Raw genomic sequence first — 16,679 nt, forward strand, 5'->3', positions numbered from 1 at the left:
ATTTCATTGAGTGGGAATGCATGATTCTAGTTCAAATTCCAGTTTGATTAATACCCACATAGATGGATGAATTAACAAATGAATGAATTAACAAATCGATAGATGAATTAATTAATTAATTAACAATCTTCATCTTCCCACAAGGAAACCAACATTTTACAGGCAAAAAGGGAGTGTGTCCCCACAGGCATTTGATACATTTAACTTTGAGTAACATCTCTCTCTCATATAACATTTTTATAAGCTTGGCACATCTGGGTCTGAAATGGAGCACATAATTCTATAAACAGGACACAGACAGAAGCTCTAAACAGCACGATGTGTCCTTTCCAAGGTGTCTGCTGAGCATAAATACTTAATTTTTTTCACATCGCGATCACATTTTTTCTTTTATTATTTTCTTTTATTTAACCTTTATTTAACTCACATAATGCCCCCACATTTGCATGCTCATCTGCGCTTGGCCAATGCAGGCCGTTTGTATTTTGGTCGCAAGTGCCTGGAATTGGAATGTGTGTGTGTGTGTGTGTCTGTGTGTGTGTGTGTTAGAGAGCGAGAGAGCGAGAGAGAGAATTGACAATAGTGCTGGAAGTGCACTAGCAAATACAGCAATGGCTCTAGATGCAGCTATAAGTTGAATGATTTGAGATAATGGTAAATACGTATGGTAAACATTATGTTTAAGTACTAAACAATCATTAGTGTCTATAATTTAAGGGCTCTTGTCTTTATTGATAGGCATTTGTACGGAAGTGTATTGGGAAACTATTCTGCACCAAGTTGAATAGGTTTCAGGACCCCTACTTTGCCAGGAATCAGAATAGCAGAGGCGATCAATACTTCATAATGTGAAGAACAGATGGAAAGATAAAGAGCTGTTATCTATGTTTTGACAAATAGATAAGAGTGGGGACCCTGATTTAACATTCTTGCAAGTGACCATTTCTTCAAGCATTGATGTTACCTGCAACATTGTGAAAGCATGTGTTGTTACATTGCATTGGAAATCCCCCAATATTCCCATTATAATATTTATGCATGGGATTTTAGTGCATGCAATTGCAGACATGCTTTTTGCAATACCCCCAAAATCCCCAATCACGTATGTCTGAGTGTAACCTAACGTAGCAGGCGTAAAATAAACTAGTCTGAGTGCAATACTTGAGATGACTTGTAGCACAGCAGACTGCACTTTAGTCCTAGTTGTCATGGTATCCACCAAGCGGCGCTTGTGATCTCCAGATAAACCTCGGCGGTCTCTCCCTCGAGCTCAACTCTCCGTGCCGCTATTGCTGCAAATGTATATAGAAGATCGAGTTACAAGTACGCCCCATCTTTAAACTCAGTCTATGCGCAGTTAGCCGAAGGACAACAGGACAGGCAAGATACGTCCTGTGTCAGCAGTCAGACAAGGGTCAACGCCTATGTAAGTTTCCTTCGTTCCTAAAACACTAATTTCAATGCATTTAACTAGCTAAAAGTTAATAGGCTAGGCTAAGCGTTTTGGATACAAAGATAACGCTGAATCCCGAGTTCGGATTTGTGAGCAACATGTTGCTATTGTAAAGGCTACATTCTCAGGCGCTGGCGCGGTAAATGTTGCGACGGTATCTGTATTATTTTTCACAGCCTATAATATTATACTTTTATAGTTTTGTGGGAATGTTTCAAGGACTTTGGGTGGTTTCGATCGCTGTCACAACATTATCCAACTTTTTTGGCTTCTCTTATAACGTCGGAAACCTGTTGATTCAGTGTCCCGAAGAATAGATGGAGAAGAAGGAGGAGTTGAGAAAAGCGGATTGTATTCCTTGCCTTCTCAGTAGCCGAGACAAGCTTCAAAATAATACCATGCAAATTCATAAACAGACACTTATACAAACACAGTTCAGTTTGAAAAACATGGCTTGAGTGAGCGGTGAACGAAAACTATGCCATAGCGGGGTTATGATAATGAATAATCGGGCTATGGCTTGCAAAACCAACATCGACAAACCGTTATCCATTCGCGCGTTTCGGCTAGGGCTAGGCTAACTGTTTGTCCAAACCTTGTGATAGGCCCTGCATAAAACGTGAAGTTGTTTTCATGTTGGTTTCAAATTCGTTTTTATATTGGGAGACAAAATTTGCTATTGTCTGTAAAAAGTGCATTGACATTTTCTGTTATGAAGCCAACTGATGATGCCATCCGAATAGGCTATTCAGCATATGCACTTGCACCTAATTATTAGGCTAATATGGGATTTAAACAAATGAAATAATGTGCCAACAACTAAGATCATCCTTCATACCGCTTCTTAATGGATGAATGCAATTAAATAAATAAAATATGTAGCGATGTGCTTGCATAGCCTATGGCTGGAGTGGGTATGACTACGTTACAACTACAGAGCATTTGGTGAGACGATTTACTCTAGTCCATAAATATGCTATATTAAACATCCAGGATTTGTACATTATTGTATCTTGATGAATAAAAAGTGTTCCAATATAAAATGAAACATCTGTCATTTTATTCACATTAGAACATTGACTTCACCTCCATCACTTAAACTTTAAATTTTAAAAGTTACCATTCCTGTGCTTGGTATGGTAACACAAATAACTTTTTTTTCTGAATGTGTTAATGAATACTTGATTTACGGTAACTGAGAAGTGATATGGCTATTGGTTAGGCTACTGAGCATAGAAGCAGAACATATTTATTTAATTAATGATCACACGATCAAAAACAACAAAACGATGACGTGACAGTCAATGGTCAAACACAAACCAACACGAACAAGAAACCACAATGAATGAATGCCTAACGGCTACCTAAGTATGACTCCCAATCAGAGACAACGAGCTACAGCCGTCTCTGATTGGGAGCCACCCTGGCCAACATAGATATACACCAACTAGAATCAACACACATGAAAACTCACACCCTGGCTCAACATACTAGAGTCCCCAGAGCCAGGGCGTGACAGTACCCCCCCCCTAAAGGCGCGGACTCCGACCGCGCCAACCAAATACCACAGGGGAGGGACCGGGTGGGCACTCCGCCTTGGCGGCGGATCTGGCTCCGGGCATGATCCCCACTCGCTCTCTAACCCCCCAAAGTACCCCTGGTCCGGTCTGGCCCTGCTGACCGGAGCTGGACTGCACACTGGTGGAGCGGATTGCTCTAGCTCCGGCGTGAAGCAGCTGACCCGTGCTGAACCAGGCACTAGTGGAACAGGCACGGGCTGTGCCGGACTGACGACGCACACCACTGGCTTGGTGTGGGGAGCAGGAACGGCCCGAGCCGGGCTGACGAAACGCACCCCTGACTTGGTGCGGGGAGCAGGAGCGGGCCGAACCGGGCTGACGAAACGCACCACTGACTTGGTGCGGGGAGCAGGAACGGGCCGAGCCGGGCTGACGAAGCGCACCACTGACTTGGTGCGGGGAGCAGGAACGGGCCGCGCCGGGCTGACGAAGCGCACCACTGACTTGGTGCGGGGAGCAGGAACGGGCCGCGCCGGGCTGACGAAGCGCACCACTGACTTGGTGCGGGGAGCAGGAACGGGCCGAGCCGGGCTGACGAAGCGCACCACTGTCTTGGTGCGGGGAGCAGGAACGGGCCGAGCCGGGCTGACGAAGCGCACCACTGACTTGGTGCGGGGAGCAGGAACGGGCCGCGCCGGGCTGACGAAGCGCACCACTGACTTGGTGCGGGGAGCAGGAACGGGCCGAGCCGGGCTGACGACGCGCACCATTGGCCTGGTGCGGGGAGCAGGAACAGGCCGGACCGTACTGGGGACACACACCACTGGTCCTACGCAGGGATCTGGAATGAGCCGGACCGGACTGGTAACACACCCCAGTACCTCTCGCCGTGCCTCTACACCTTCCATCCCCTCTTCGACCAGTGGCCCCCGTAACCTGGCGGCCTCCTCTGCCAACCCGCTGGGCCGCTCTGCCGCGGTCTCCTGCTGGCCCGTCGTCCACGGCGTTAGCCCCCCCCTAAAAATTTTCTGGGCGTCTCTCCTACCCGTGGACCAGGTCTCCATGTCCCTCGCCAGCCTTTCGCCCTTCTGCTTCCATGTCAAGCCCTTCTCTTCCCCACCCGGCTTGACCCAGTCGAGGAGGCGAAGGAGATCTGCTAGAGATCTCCCTGGCGATGGCTCCTGGACACGCTGCTTGGTCCAGTCTTGGTGGTTTCTTCTGTCACACTCGGCGGGAACAGAGGAGGACCAAGGCGCAGCGTTGAATGCGAACATATTTATTTAATTAATGATCACACGATCAAAAACAACAAAACGATGACGTGACAGTCAATGGTCAAACACAAACCAACACGAACAAGAAACCACCAAGACTGGACCAAGCGGTGTGAGTTTTCATGTGTGTTGATTCTAGTTGGTGTATATCTATGTTGGCCAGGGTGGCTCTCAATCAGAGACGGCTGTAGCTCGTTGTCTCTGATTGGGAGTCATACTTAGGTAGCCGTTAGGCATTCATTCATTGTGGTTTCTTGTTCGTGTTGGTTTGTGTTTGACCATTGACTGTCACGTCATCGTTTTGTTGTTTTTGATCGTGTGATCATTAATTAAATAAATATATTCGCATTCAACGCTGCGCCTTGGTCCTCCTCTGTTCCCGACGAGCGTGACAACACCTGCCTGTTATTTTTTATTTTATTTTATTTATTTCACCTTTATTTAACCAGGTAAACCAGTTGAGAACAAGTTCTCATTTACAACTGCGACCTGGCCAAGATAAAGCATAGCAGTGCGATAAAAACAACAACACAGAGTTACATATGGGGTAAAATAAAACAAAAATCAAAAAAAATACAACAGAAATACAATTAATATACAGTGTGCAAATTTAGCAAGTTATGGAGGTAAGGCAATAAAATAGGCTATAGTGCAAAATAATTACAATTTAGTATTAACACTGGAATGATGTGCAAGAGATGATGTGCAAATAGAGATACTGGGGTACAGATGAGCAAAATAAATAACAATATAGGGATGAGGTAGTTGGGCGGGCTAATTTCAGATGGGCTGTGTACAGGTGCAGTGATCGGTAAGGTGCTCTGACAACTGATGCTTAAAGTTAGTGAGGGAGATAAGCGTCTCCAGCTTCAGAGATTTTTGCAATTTGTTCCAGTCATTGGCAGCAGAGAACTGGAAGGAATTGCGGCCAAAGGAGGTGTTGGCTTTGGGGATGACCAGTGAGATATACCCGCTGGAGCGCAGACTACGGGTGGGTGTTGCTATGGTGACCAGTGAGCTAAGATAAGGCGGGGATTTGCCTAGCAGTGATTTATAGATGGCCTGGAGCCAGTGGGTTTGGCGACGAATATGTAGTGAGGACCAGCCAACAAGAGCGTACAGGTCACAGTGGTGGGTATTATATGGGGCTTTGGAGACAAAACGGATGGCACTGTGATAGACAACATCCAATTTGCTGAGTAGAGTGTTGGAGGCTATTTTGTAAATGACATCGCCGAAGTCAAGGATCGGTAGGATAGTCAGTTTTACAAGGGCATGTTTGGCAGCATGAGTGAAGGAGGCTTTGTTGCGAAATAGGAAACCGATTCTAGATTTAACTTTGGATTGGAGATTCTTAATGTGAGTCTGGAAGGAGAGTTTACAGTCTAACCAGACACCTAGATATTTGTAGTTGTCCACGTACTCTAGGTCAGACCCGTCTAGAGTAGTGATTCTAGTCGGGTGGGCGGGTGCAAGCAGCGTTCGGTTGAAGAGCATGCATTTTGTTTTACTAGTGTTTAAGAGCAGTTGGAGGCTACTGAAGGAGTGTTGTATGGAATTGAAGCTCGTTTGGAGGTTTGTTAACACAGTGTCCAATGAAGGGCCAGATGTATACAAAATGGTGTCGTCTGCGTAGAGGTGGATCTGAGAGTCACCAGCAGCAAGAGCGACGTCATTGATATACACAGAGAAAAGAGTTGGCCCAAGAATTGAACCCTGTGGCACCCCCATAGAGACTGCCATAGGTCCAGACAACAGGCCCTCCGATTTGACACATTGAACTCTATCTGAGAAGTAGTTGGTGAACCAGGCGAGGCAGTCATTAGAGAAACCAAGGCTATTTAGTCTGCCAATAAGAATGCGGTGGTTGACAGAGTCGAAAGCCTTGGCCAGGTCAATGAAAACGGCTGCACAGTACTGTCTATTATCGATCGCGGTTATAATATCATTTAGGACCTTGAGCGTGGCTGAAGTGCACCCATGACCAGCTCGGAAACCGGATTGCATAGCGGAGAAGGTACGGTGGGATTCGAAATGGTTGGTGATCTGTTTGTTGACTTGGCTTTCAAAAACTTTTGAAAGGCAGGGCAGGATGGATATGGGTCTGTAACAGTTTGGATCTAGAGTGTCACCCCCTTTGAAGAGGGGGATGACCGCGGCAGCTTTCCAATCTCTGGGGATCTCAGACGTTACGAAAGAGAGGTTGAACAGGCTAGTAATAGGGGTTGCGACAATTTCGGCGGCTAGTTTTAGAAAGAAAGGGTCCAGATTGTCTAGTCCAGATGATTTGTAGGGGTCCAGATTTTGCAGCTCTTTTAGAACATCAGCTGTCTGGATTTGTGTGAAGGAGAAGCGGGGGGGGCATGGGCAAGTTGCAGCGGAGGGTGCAGAGCTGGTGGCCGGGGTAGTGGTAGCCAGGTGGAAAGCATGGCCAGCCGTAGCAAAATGCTTGTTGAAATTCTCGATTATTGTAGATTTATCGGTGGTGATAGTGTTTCCTAGCCTCAGTGCAGTGGGCAGCTGGGAGGAAGTGCTCTTATTTTCCATGGACTTTACAGTGTCCCAAAACTTTTTGGAGTTAGTGCTACAGGATGCAAATTTCTGTTTGAAAAAGTTAGCCTTTGCTTTCCTAACTGCTTGTGTATATTGGTTCCTAACTTCCCTGAAAAGTTGCATATCACGGGGGCTATTTGATGCTAATGCAGTACGCCACAGGATGTTTTTGTGCTGGTCAAGGGCAGTCAAGTCTGAGGAGAACCAGGGGCTATATCTGTTCTTAGTTCTGTATTTTTTGAATGGGGCATGTCTATTTAAGATTGAGAGGAAATTACTTTTAAACAACCAGGCATCCTCTACTGACGGAATGAGATCTATATCCATCCAGGATACCTGGGCCAGGTCAATTAGGAAGGCCTGCTCGCTGAAGTGTTTTTGGGAGCGTTTGACAGTGATGAGGGGTGGTCGTTTGACCGCGGACCCGTTACGGACGCAGGCAATAAGGCAGTGATCGCTGAGATCCTGGTTGAAGACAGCGGAGGTGTATTTAGAGGGTAAGTTAGTCAGGATGATATCTATGAGGGTACCCATGTTTACGGATTTAGGGTTGTACCTGGTAGGTTCGTTGATAATTTGCGTGAGGTTGAGGGCATCTAGCTTGGATTGTAGGATGGCTGGGGTATTAAGCATATCCCAATTTAGGTCACCAAGCAGTACGAACTCTGAGGATAGATGGGGGGCAATCAGTTCACATATGGTGTCCAGGGCACAGCTGGGGGCTGAGGGGGGTCTGTAGCAAGCGGCAACAGTGAGAGATTTATTTCTGGAAAGGTGGATTTTTAGAACTAACATGTATAGTAAATGACTTTGCTAAGGCCACACAGATGCCTGACGGAGACAAACATGTCACAAAGCCATTGCCAATGTCAATTAAGGCCCCATGAATGGCAATTGGCAGATGTTAAACCCTCAATAAGAGCATTAGTTCAAATACAAATACAAAGTCCCCAGCAAACTGCATGTGCCTAGTAAAGACCCTACTTATTGTTGTAGTATTGTAGCACTGGCATGAAACATTGTTCTGCAGTGCAGCAGCTCTCCACTGAAGAAGTTAAACAATTCTCCAGGTAAAAACGGGTACTTTATATAATGTCATCTGAATGTATGAAAATTCAGAGTGGGCTGCTGAGATATTTTAAAGGTCTACTGTCAGTCAGTATGAACACACTGGCCTGAGTGTACTTGGATATAGACATTGAATAAGTAAGTAGCTTATGTGATAATGATTGACAAAAGTAGCATTGCAACAACACTCGTCATGGTTTGATGTTGATGTCGTATTCATTAGGAGGGTGTGTAACACAGATATGTGTATTTTGCAGGCCTTGACTACACTCTCTGGTTGATGGGCAGCTATCACATCTACCGGGAATAAAATAGATGATTGAGACAATGGGTAAGTGATCAGTCAATTTGTGATATGTCAAAGAAAGAAAAGTGTTGATTGCTAATGTTGTCTGTTATGTGGAAGGTCTCACCAGATGAAAAGAGTGAGAGGTGGTAATTTTTCGATGAAGAAAGTGAATTTAATTGATGTTATTATGTATTTAGATAATATGTTACTCCCCATCTCCCCATCTCCCATCCAAACAGAAAGAATCCTGACTTGGCCTCTGTTATTGTAAAATCACCCTATGTCTCTAACAAACTCAGAGTCTGAGGAGAATCCTTGTTATTAATGCTCAAACACTCAGAAAACAACTACAAAATACCTCGAAAGGTACAAGCTGTTAACAGAGAAATGTTTCTGTCAAGACTCCCGTATTATTGGTTTGTTTACTGTCTCTGCTCAATGAGGTACATTTTTGTAGGATCTTAATTTGACCTATATTGTCACAGCAAAATAATCCTGCAGCAACAGAATTTGAACGTTTAGTCCATAATATTGCTTGATCAGTGGTTAGACTATTAGCTGGACAAAAGTAGGCTACATGAAAAGTGCAATACTGTTAATATAACCGTGTGTTAGTGTGGGTTTTCAGTCACGAAGCTCATCTGCATTTCCTGCGGTGCAGAAAAATTCTCAGCAACAGAAGAGTGATCAAATTAAGGTTCTACATCTGTAGGCTAGCTCTCAGAATGAACAGTGCTTTGGAACTTGTGCACACCCTATTACGTGTTAGTCACAGTCCGCGGGCCTCGGAAATTGTCCCGTCCTCCTGCACCAGAGGACGTCAAACCCATCCTCGGCTAACAAGCTGCTCTGGGGAGGCGAGAGAAGCAAGGTAGGCGAGTAGGCTTGAGTTCTTCGATTGTGGAGCTTATGCAGAGTCCAGCAAGCAAACTGGAGGGCCTTTTTTCTCTGGTTGCCCATTCCGGGCCTGTGAGTCTCTCTGCCAAGCCAAAGCTAACAGCGAATCATTGTTATTCTGAATGACAACATCAGTTTCTTTTTATTTTATTTTTTATTCTGGTGCAGATCAAATTAAATGTTAAATCAAATAAATGTTTATTTGTCACGTGCTTCATAAACAACAGGTGTGGACTAACAGTAAAATGCTTACTTACAGGCCCTCCCCAACAGGGCAGAGTGAAAGAAAATAGATAAATAATAGAAATAAAACACGTAATAATAAAAGTAATAATAGATACACAATGACTAACGATAACTTGACGATATACAACTGGTACTGTGCAGGGGTATGAGGACATTGATGTAGATATAGTGCATTCGGAAAGTATTCAGACCCCTTGGGTTTTTGCAAATTTTGTTACGTTACAGCCTTGATTAAATATTCACATAAATCTACACACAATAAACCATAATGACGAAGCAAAAACAGGTTTTTAGAAATTCTAACACATTTATTAAAAATAAAAAACAGAAAAAACCTTATTTAAATAAGTATTCAGACCCTTTGCTATGAGACTCGAAATTGAGCTCAGGTGCATCCTGTTTTCATTGATCATCCTTGAGATGTTTCTACAACTTGATTGGAGTCCACCTGTGGTAAATTCAATTGATTGGACATGATTTGGAAAGGCACACACCTGTCTATATAAGGTCCCACAGTTGACAGTGCATGTCAGAGCAAAAACCAAGCCATGAGGTCGAAGGAATTGTCCGTAGAGCTCCGAGACAGGATTGTGTCGAGGCACAGATCTTGGGAAGGGTACCAAAACATTTCTGCAGCATTGAAGGTCCCCAAGAACACAGTGGCCTCCATCATTCTTAAATGGAAGAAGTTTGGAACCACCAAGTCTCTTCCTAGAGCTGGCCACCAGGCCAAACTGAGCAATCGGGGTAGAAGGGCCTTGGTCAGGGAGGTGACCAAGAACCCGATGGTCACTCTGACAGAGCTCCAGAGTTTCTTCTGTGAAGATGGGAGAACCTTCCAGAAGGACAACCATCTCTGCAGCACTCCACCAATCAGGCCTTTATGGTAGAGTGGCCAGACGGAAGCCACTCCTCAGTAAAAGGTACATGACAGCCCACTTGGAGTTTGCCAAACGGCACCTAAAGACTCTCAGACCATGAGAAACAAGATGCTCTGGTCTGATGAAACCAAGATTGAACTCTTTGGCCTGAATGCCAAGCGTCACGTCTGGAGGAAACCTGGCACCGTCCCTACGGTGAAGAATGGTGGTGGCAGCGTCATGCTTTGGGGATGTTTTTCAGCGGCAGAGACTGGGAGATTAGTCAGGATCGAGGGAAAGATGAACGGAGCAAAGTACAGAGAGATCCTTGATGAAAACCTGCTCCAGAGTGCTCAGGATCGCAGACTGGGGTGAAGGTTCACCTTCCACCAGGACAACGACCCTAAGCACACAGCCAAGACAACGCAGGAGTGGCTTCGGGACAAGTCTTTGAGTGGCCCAGCCAGAGCCCGGACTTGAACCCGATCGAACATCTCTGGAGAGACCTGAAAATAGCTGTGCCGCGATGCTCCCCATCCAACCTGACAGAGCTTGAGAGGATCTGCAGAGAAGAATGGGAGAAACTCACCAAATACAGGTGTGCCAAGCTTGTAGCATCATACCCAAGAAGACCAAAGGTGCTTCAACAAAGTACTGAGTAAATGGTCTGAATACTTATGTAAATGTAATATTCCAGTTTTTTCTATTTTTATAAATTAGCCAAAATTTATAAAAACCTGTTTTTGCTTTGTCATTATGGGGTATTGTTTGTAGATTGATGAGGGGAGAAGAAACTAACAATTGAATCCATTTTAGAATAAGGCTGTAACATAACAAAATGAGGAAAAAGTCAAGGGGTCTGAACACTTCCCGAATGCACTGTATGTACATATAGCTAGGAATAAAGTCACAGATAATAAACAGTAGCAGCAGCGTATGTGATGAGTAAAGAAAGTTTGTGCAAAAAGGGTAAATGCAGATTGTCCAGGTAGCTATTTTGTTAACTATTTAACTAACTATTTAGTAGTCTTATGGCTTGGTTGTAGAAGCTGTTTAGGGTCCTGTTGGTTCCAGACTTGGTGTATCAGTACCGCTTGCCGTGCGGTAGCTGAGATAACAGTCTATGACTTGGGTGGCTGGAGTCTTTGACCATTTTTAGGGCCTTCCTCTGACACCGCCTGGTATAGAGGTCCTGGATGGCAGGGAGCTAGGCCCCAGTGATGTACTGGGCTGTACGCACTACCTTGCGGTTGGATGCCAAGTAGTTTCCATACCAAGCGGTAATGCAGCCAGTGCGGATGTTGCCTGTAATCCATGGCTTCTGGTTGGGATATGTACATACGGTCACTGTGGGGACGACATCGTTGATGCACTTATTAATGAAGCCGGTGACTGATGTGGTAAACTGCTCAAAGCCATCGGATGAGTCCCGGAACCTATTCCAATCTGTGCTAGTGAAACAGCTCTGTAGCTTAGCGTCTGCTTCCTTGGACCACTTCCATATTGAGCGTGTCACTGATACTTCCTGTTTGAGTGTTTGCTTGTAAGCAGGAATCAGGAAGATAGAGTTCTGGTCAGATTTGCCAAATGGAGGGCGAGGGAGAGTTTTGTATGCATCTCTGTGTTTGGAGTAAAGGTGATAAAGAGCAAAGCTCATAGCTACATGATTCTGATTTTCTAAGCTTTGTTGAGCAGTGGTCGACCTTAGCTAAGCCTCGGATGGTTGACGTGTGATTTACTGTCTCCTCTCTCTCTCTCTCTCTCTCTCTCTCTCTCTCTCTCTCTCTCTCTCTCTCTCTCTCTCTCTCCTTCCCAATGAATCATTGACATAGTGCTTCTCACATTAGCAAGCATGTTTGGTTCCGTGTGTCAACGGGAGCATGGGTTACTCAGATAAAGATAAAAACTTTAGAAGTCTGCCATAGACTTCACATTCTCAGCAAAACATCCTGAATAAACACTGACAACAAATTAGGAACACTTGGATTAAACTGACAGAATGTTTTAGAGAAGCTGAAGGGGGAATGTCAATAGCTATCCCCCTTCCACTTCTCTCCACATGGCTGCCGCCCCATGCTGTCACTGAACTATGTGATGCTTTGCAGATACCCAGCGTGCCTTGCAGGCAGTGGAGCGTCTCCAGGCCAAGCTGAAGGAGAGGGGGGAGGTCCCCACCGAGGAGAAGCTCAGCCTGCTCAAGTCGGTGCTCCAGAGCCCCCTGTTCCACCAGATTCTGGCCCTGCAGAAGTCTGTCCAGCTCCTCAAAGATCAGGTGGGTAAGACCAGGTCTCTCTTGGGGGTTGGGACATAGGATCACTAAGTTCACTAAGCAGGATCACTCAGGATCAGTTAAGTAACTTTGATGAACAATATAAAAAATAGATCTTGATTTTCTGGTTTATTGTCAGGAAACCTAAACTTGGGTTGTTGGGAGTGGCGAGTCAATTTAAATGTAAACTGGGCTGTTTTATCCAAGATGTGGATGTGGATATGGGTTAAAGGGTTCACCCAAATTACAAAATTACATATAACAGCAATCCGTGCTTGGGTTTTGTTTTTGTAATTTGGGTGAACTATCCCTTTAAGAATGAGGGTTAGGGTAGCCATCATTCTAACCCTTACAGGGGGTCATAAACATGACCCAATAAAGTAAACAGACTTAACCTCATCCCATCTCTTGTTTCAACTCCCTAACTGGTCTTTAAGTTTTTGTCTACATTGTAGATACATGTGTTAAAGGGATAGCGGCAGACCCAGCTTGTCTTTTTGCAAATATTTCACTGCCTATTCACTAGCTTGACCACAGGATTGACCAAGTATGGTCTTTGCTGCAACATTATTATTATGTCTAGGAGTTGGAATGAAGGAAATTACTACTACTTATTTCAGTCTTGATTTGGTCTGCGTTGAATCCAAATCAAATTATTCTCAGTTTTGGCTTGCCTCCAGACAGACATTTTTTATCTCTCTCAAATCATGTATTACTGTGGGCATATTGCAGTCAGAGTTCATCTGGGCACTTCTAATAAGGTTATATAAGCAGACGCTGCCAGCCAAAGCCAAAAGGCCTCCTTGACTTATCCAGGGCCCATGAGAAATCGAGATTTCTTTTGCCCAAGGAAGAGCTCTTGTTAGGTCACTGTGGATGTATGCGAATGGGCCAGGGTGAGTGCTTGAGACAGAGAGAGAAAGTATGTGAGCCATGCTGTGGGAGGAAAGATGCTGCTACAGCTTGTATTTTTTTCACCCCTGAAGGAATTCAGATTATAAAATCCTTGCAGACATTTTTTTGTGTGCCGGTGCTTTATAGTTCATTTCAGCAGTGTCACATTCTTATGCACAATGTAACAACCCAATCCACACAGTATATAATGGTTAACGGTGTGTGTGTGGCATGCTAATCTATTGCTCTTCCACCCTAATGTTTTCAAGCTAAAATAAATGTGCAATGGAGTCTATGTTTATAGATAAAGCGAATCAAAGAAAACAACATAAAAAAACTTTAAATCATTGAAGTTCAAATTAGTGGAACAGAGATTAAGCTGAGTGCTTGCGATACAAAGAGACTTGCCGGCTTCATTGGGCGAAACCAATTTGCAGGAAAGATGCAGTTACTGTTTTTGTTGTCAGTCGAACCCTAGACCCACATACAGTCTGTCTGTCTACTCCAGCCAGTAGGGCCTAGAACTGTTGGTGTCGCTATGGCGACAGGGCCTGCTCGCAAAAGAGAGAGGCCGCCGCCATGTGAAGTGGGGCAGAAACAATTTCTTAAATGTGCAAAAAGCAAACTGGAACTTTAATCCTCTTAGCTCGGCTGGCTAACATAGCTTGTGAATGGGACAGCAACTTGGGCGCTATGCTAATTTAGCCTAGACTGCATCGTTTTTCAGTTTATAAAGGCTAAAACCTCACCATATAGGTTACTGGCTGGATGATATGTCAGCTAGTGTGTCAACAATGCTTCTTCAATATGCTAAGCACACAATTACAAGTTCAAAAGGGCAAACGAAACCGAGGATGCTATATTTCAAACAAAGTGCTAATGAAGCGTTAGCTATACATTGCTAGTACTTTTGGATCACATTCAAACTAATCATAAACAAACATTAGCGCCAACAAGAAAATTATATTAAAAACATGGTTTTACACAGTGTCTAATTCATATAATCCATTAGTCACAGAAACACAGTGGTTGCAGCCCCTTTAATGAATAACATATCAAAGCATCCAGATGGCTATGATGTTTATATTGCATTGGAAGCAGAGTCATTGTTGGAACAGCTAAAAAGCTATTATCCCTGAAGGATTAGACTACTATAGATCCAGCTAATCATGGTTGGGTAACGAGCTGGCCCGCCTCCGACACTCCTAGGCTCCTAGACTTAGTTAGATTTAGGGAATTCACAAAATTAGCCTCTGTTTATTTTAACAGCAGTGATGGCAGGTTTTTGGTTAGAACTTGATTGGATCAGCTTGTGTAGCCTCATTTAGGATATTTTGGATATTAGTTCTACTCAATGCAATGCATGTAACAAAATGTGACAAGTGAACATGGTTTGTGTTGATATATCCAAAATAGAGCTGTAATTTTGTGGATTAAGTCTGTTTCTGGATAGATGTATAATTCCTACTGTCACTTGGTTACAGTGTGTGATAATCAATCAACTGCCACATATTACAGCCACAGCTTTTAGCAGCAGATGTTTTTCATACAGAATTTAGATAGTTTACAGAATTTACATAGTTCAAGATTGCCTATATCAAAATGTTGCGAAACACTGCGGTCTTGAATGCATCCCTTGTTGACTGTATTTCCATTCATGGTTTCAGGGTGTTGTCACATCAACATTTGGCGGTGACCTGAGTGAATGCTACACAACAACCCAGGCCAATGGTGGCCATCTTGCCTACCCAGAAGCCTCCGCTGGTACACAGATCAATGGGAAGCCGTCTCCTGAGGAGTTTGAGCACATCATTCGCTCCATGGCTCAGGTAAAGAAAACAACAAAATATGTTTTATTGTCACGTACACCATATAGGTGTGGTGAAATGTGTTGTTTTAGTAGTACAGTGCCCCTGGAGCAAATTAGGGTTAAGTGCCTTGCTCAAGAGCACATCGACAGATTTTTCACCTTTTCCGCTCTGGTATTCGAACCAGCGACTTTTCAGTTACTGCCCCAATGTTCTAATGCTGGGCATACACTAAACAATGTTTGTAACCAAATGCTTCCTGTAGTTGTTGATCAGTCTCTCATATCACTGTGGAGGAATTTTGGCCCACTCTTGCATGCAGAACTGCTTTAACTCAGCGACATTTGTGGGTTTTCAAGCAGGAACTACTAGTTTCAAGTCCTGCCACAACATCTCAATTGGAGTAGGCCTGGACTTTTACTAGGCCATTTCAAAACTTCAAGTTTGTTGCTTTTTAGCCATTTTCCTGTAGACTTGATTGTGTGTTTTGGATCATAATCAGATAATTATACAGGAGAATGTCAGGCCATCCGTCTGTGAGCTGAAGCTGTAGTGCAGCTGGGTCATACAGCAAGACAATGATCCAAAACACACAATCAAGTCTACGTGAAAATTGCAAAAAAGCAAAAAGTTGACGTTTTGGAATGGCCTAGTAAAAGTCCAGACCTAATCCCAATTGAGATGTTGTGGCAGGACTTGAAACGAGCAGATCATGCTTGAAAACCCACAAATGTTGCTGAGTTACAGCAGTTCTGCATGCAAGAGTGGGCCAAAATTCCTCCACAGCGGCGTGAGAGACTGATCAACAACTACAGGAAGTGTTTGGTTGGAGTCATTGCAGCTAAAGTGTAAGGGGGCAATTACTTTTTCACACAGGGGCATTGGGTGTTGTATAACTTTGTTCATGAAATAAATTAAATAAGTATGTAATTGTTGTGTTATTTGTTCACTCAGGTTCCCTTTATCTAATATTAGGTTTTGGTTGAAGATCTGATAATGTTCAGTATCAAAAATATGCAAAAGTTGAGAAAATTAGAAAGGGGGCAAATACTTTTTCACTAAGAGGCATATATTTAATTATATAGTTGATTGTGTTTGTTTCTAATCTGACTTTACTTTTGCACAAATGCTGGCGGTGGTACTATTTCTGTAGAAATATCTCCAGAAATATCTCTTGATAATCACAAGCAAGGCTGGTTACACTCACAGTCAAGCTAGCTAAATATTCAAAGACATTCCAATACAAGTGCGCTCTACACTACACACTCTTGAGTGACTTCAAATAGACTTCAGAGGAGTGCGTGTGTCTTTGATGCCGCTGTGAGAGGGGGTGAGGGGAGTGCTAATGCTGAGTGTGTGTGTGCGTGTGTTTGTGTGTGTGTGTGTCTAGGGGCGCTACGTGACACACATGGAGTTGGTGAAGCCGCTGTCTGGGGGCCTAGGCTTCAGCGTGGTTGGTCTGAGGAGTGAGAACCGCGGGGAGCTGGGCATCTTCGTCCAGGAGATCCAGCCCGGGAGCGTGGCCCACTGGTATGGGAAAGTTAACAA

General features: G+C 44.2%; 1 protein-coding gene across 1 annotated transcript in view; it reads left to right on the forward strand.

The window, feature by feature from the left end:
• Positions 1–1,352: 1,352 nt before the first annotated feature.
• LOC311132984 (multiple PDZ domain protein-like) overlaps positions 1,353–16,679 on the forward strand; it is an 84,088-nt gene continuing 68,761 nt past the window's right edge. Inside the window, 5 exon segments of the mRNA XM_084166389.1 lie at positions 1,353–1,426; positions 8,126–8,199; positions 12,266–12,432; positions 14,991–15,152; positions 16,522–16,661. Coding sequence (XP_084022515.1) covers positions 8,184–8,199; positions 12,266–12,432; positions 14,991–15,152; positions 16,522–16,661 — 485 coding nt within the window. The 5' untranslated portion in view covers positions 1,353–1,426; positions 8,126–8,183.

Source organism: Coregonus lavaretus (genome assembly GCF_964263955.1).
Source record: "Coregonus lavaretus genome assembly, chromosome: 7".
Classification (NCBI taxonomy): Eukaryota; Metazoa; Chordata; class Actinopteri; order Salmoniformes; family Salmonidae; genus Coregonus; species Coregonus lavaretus.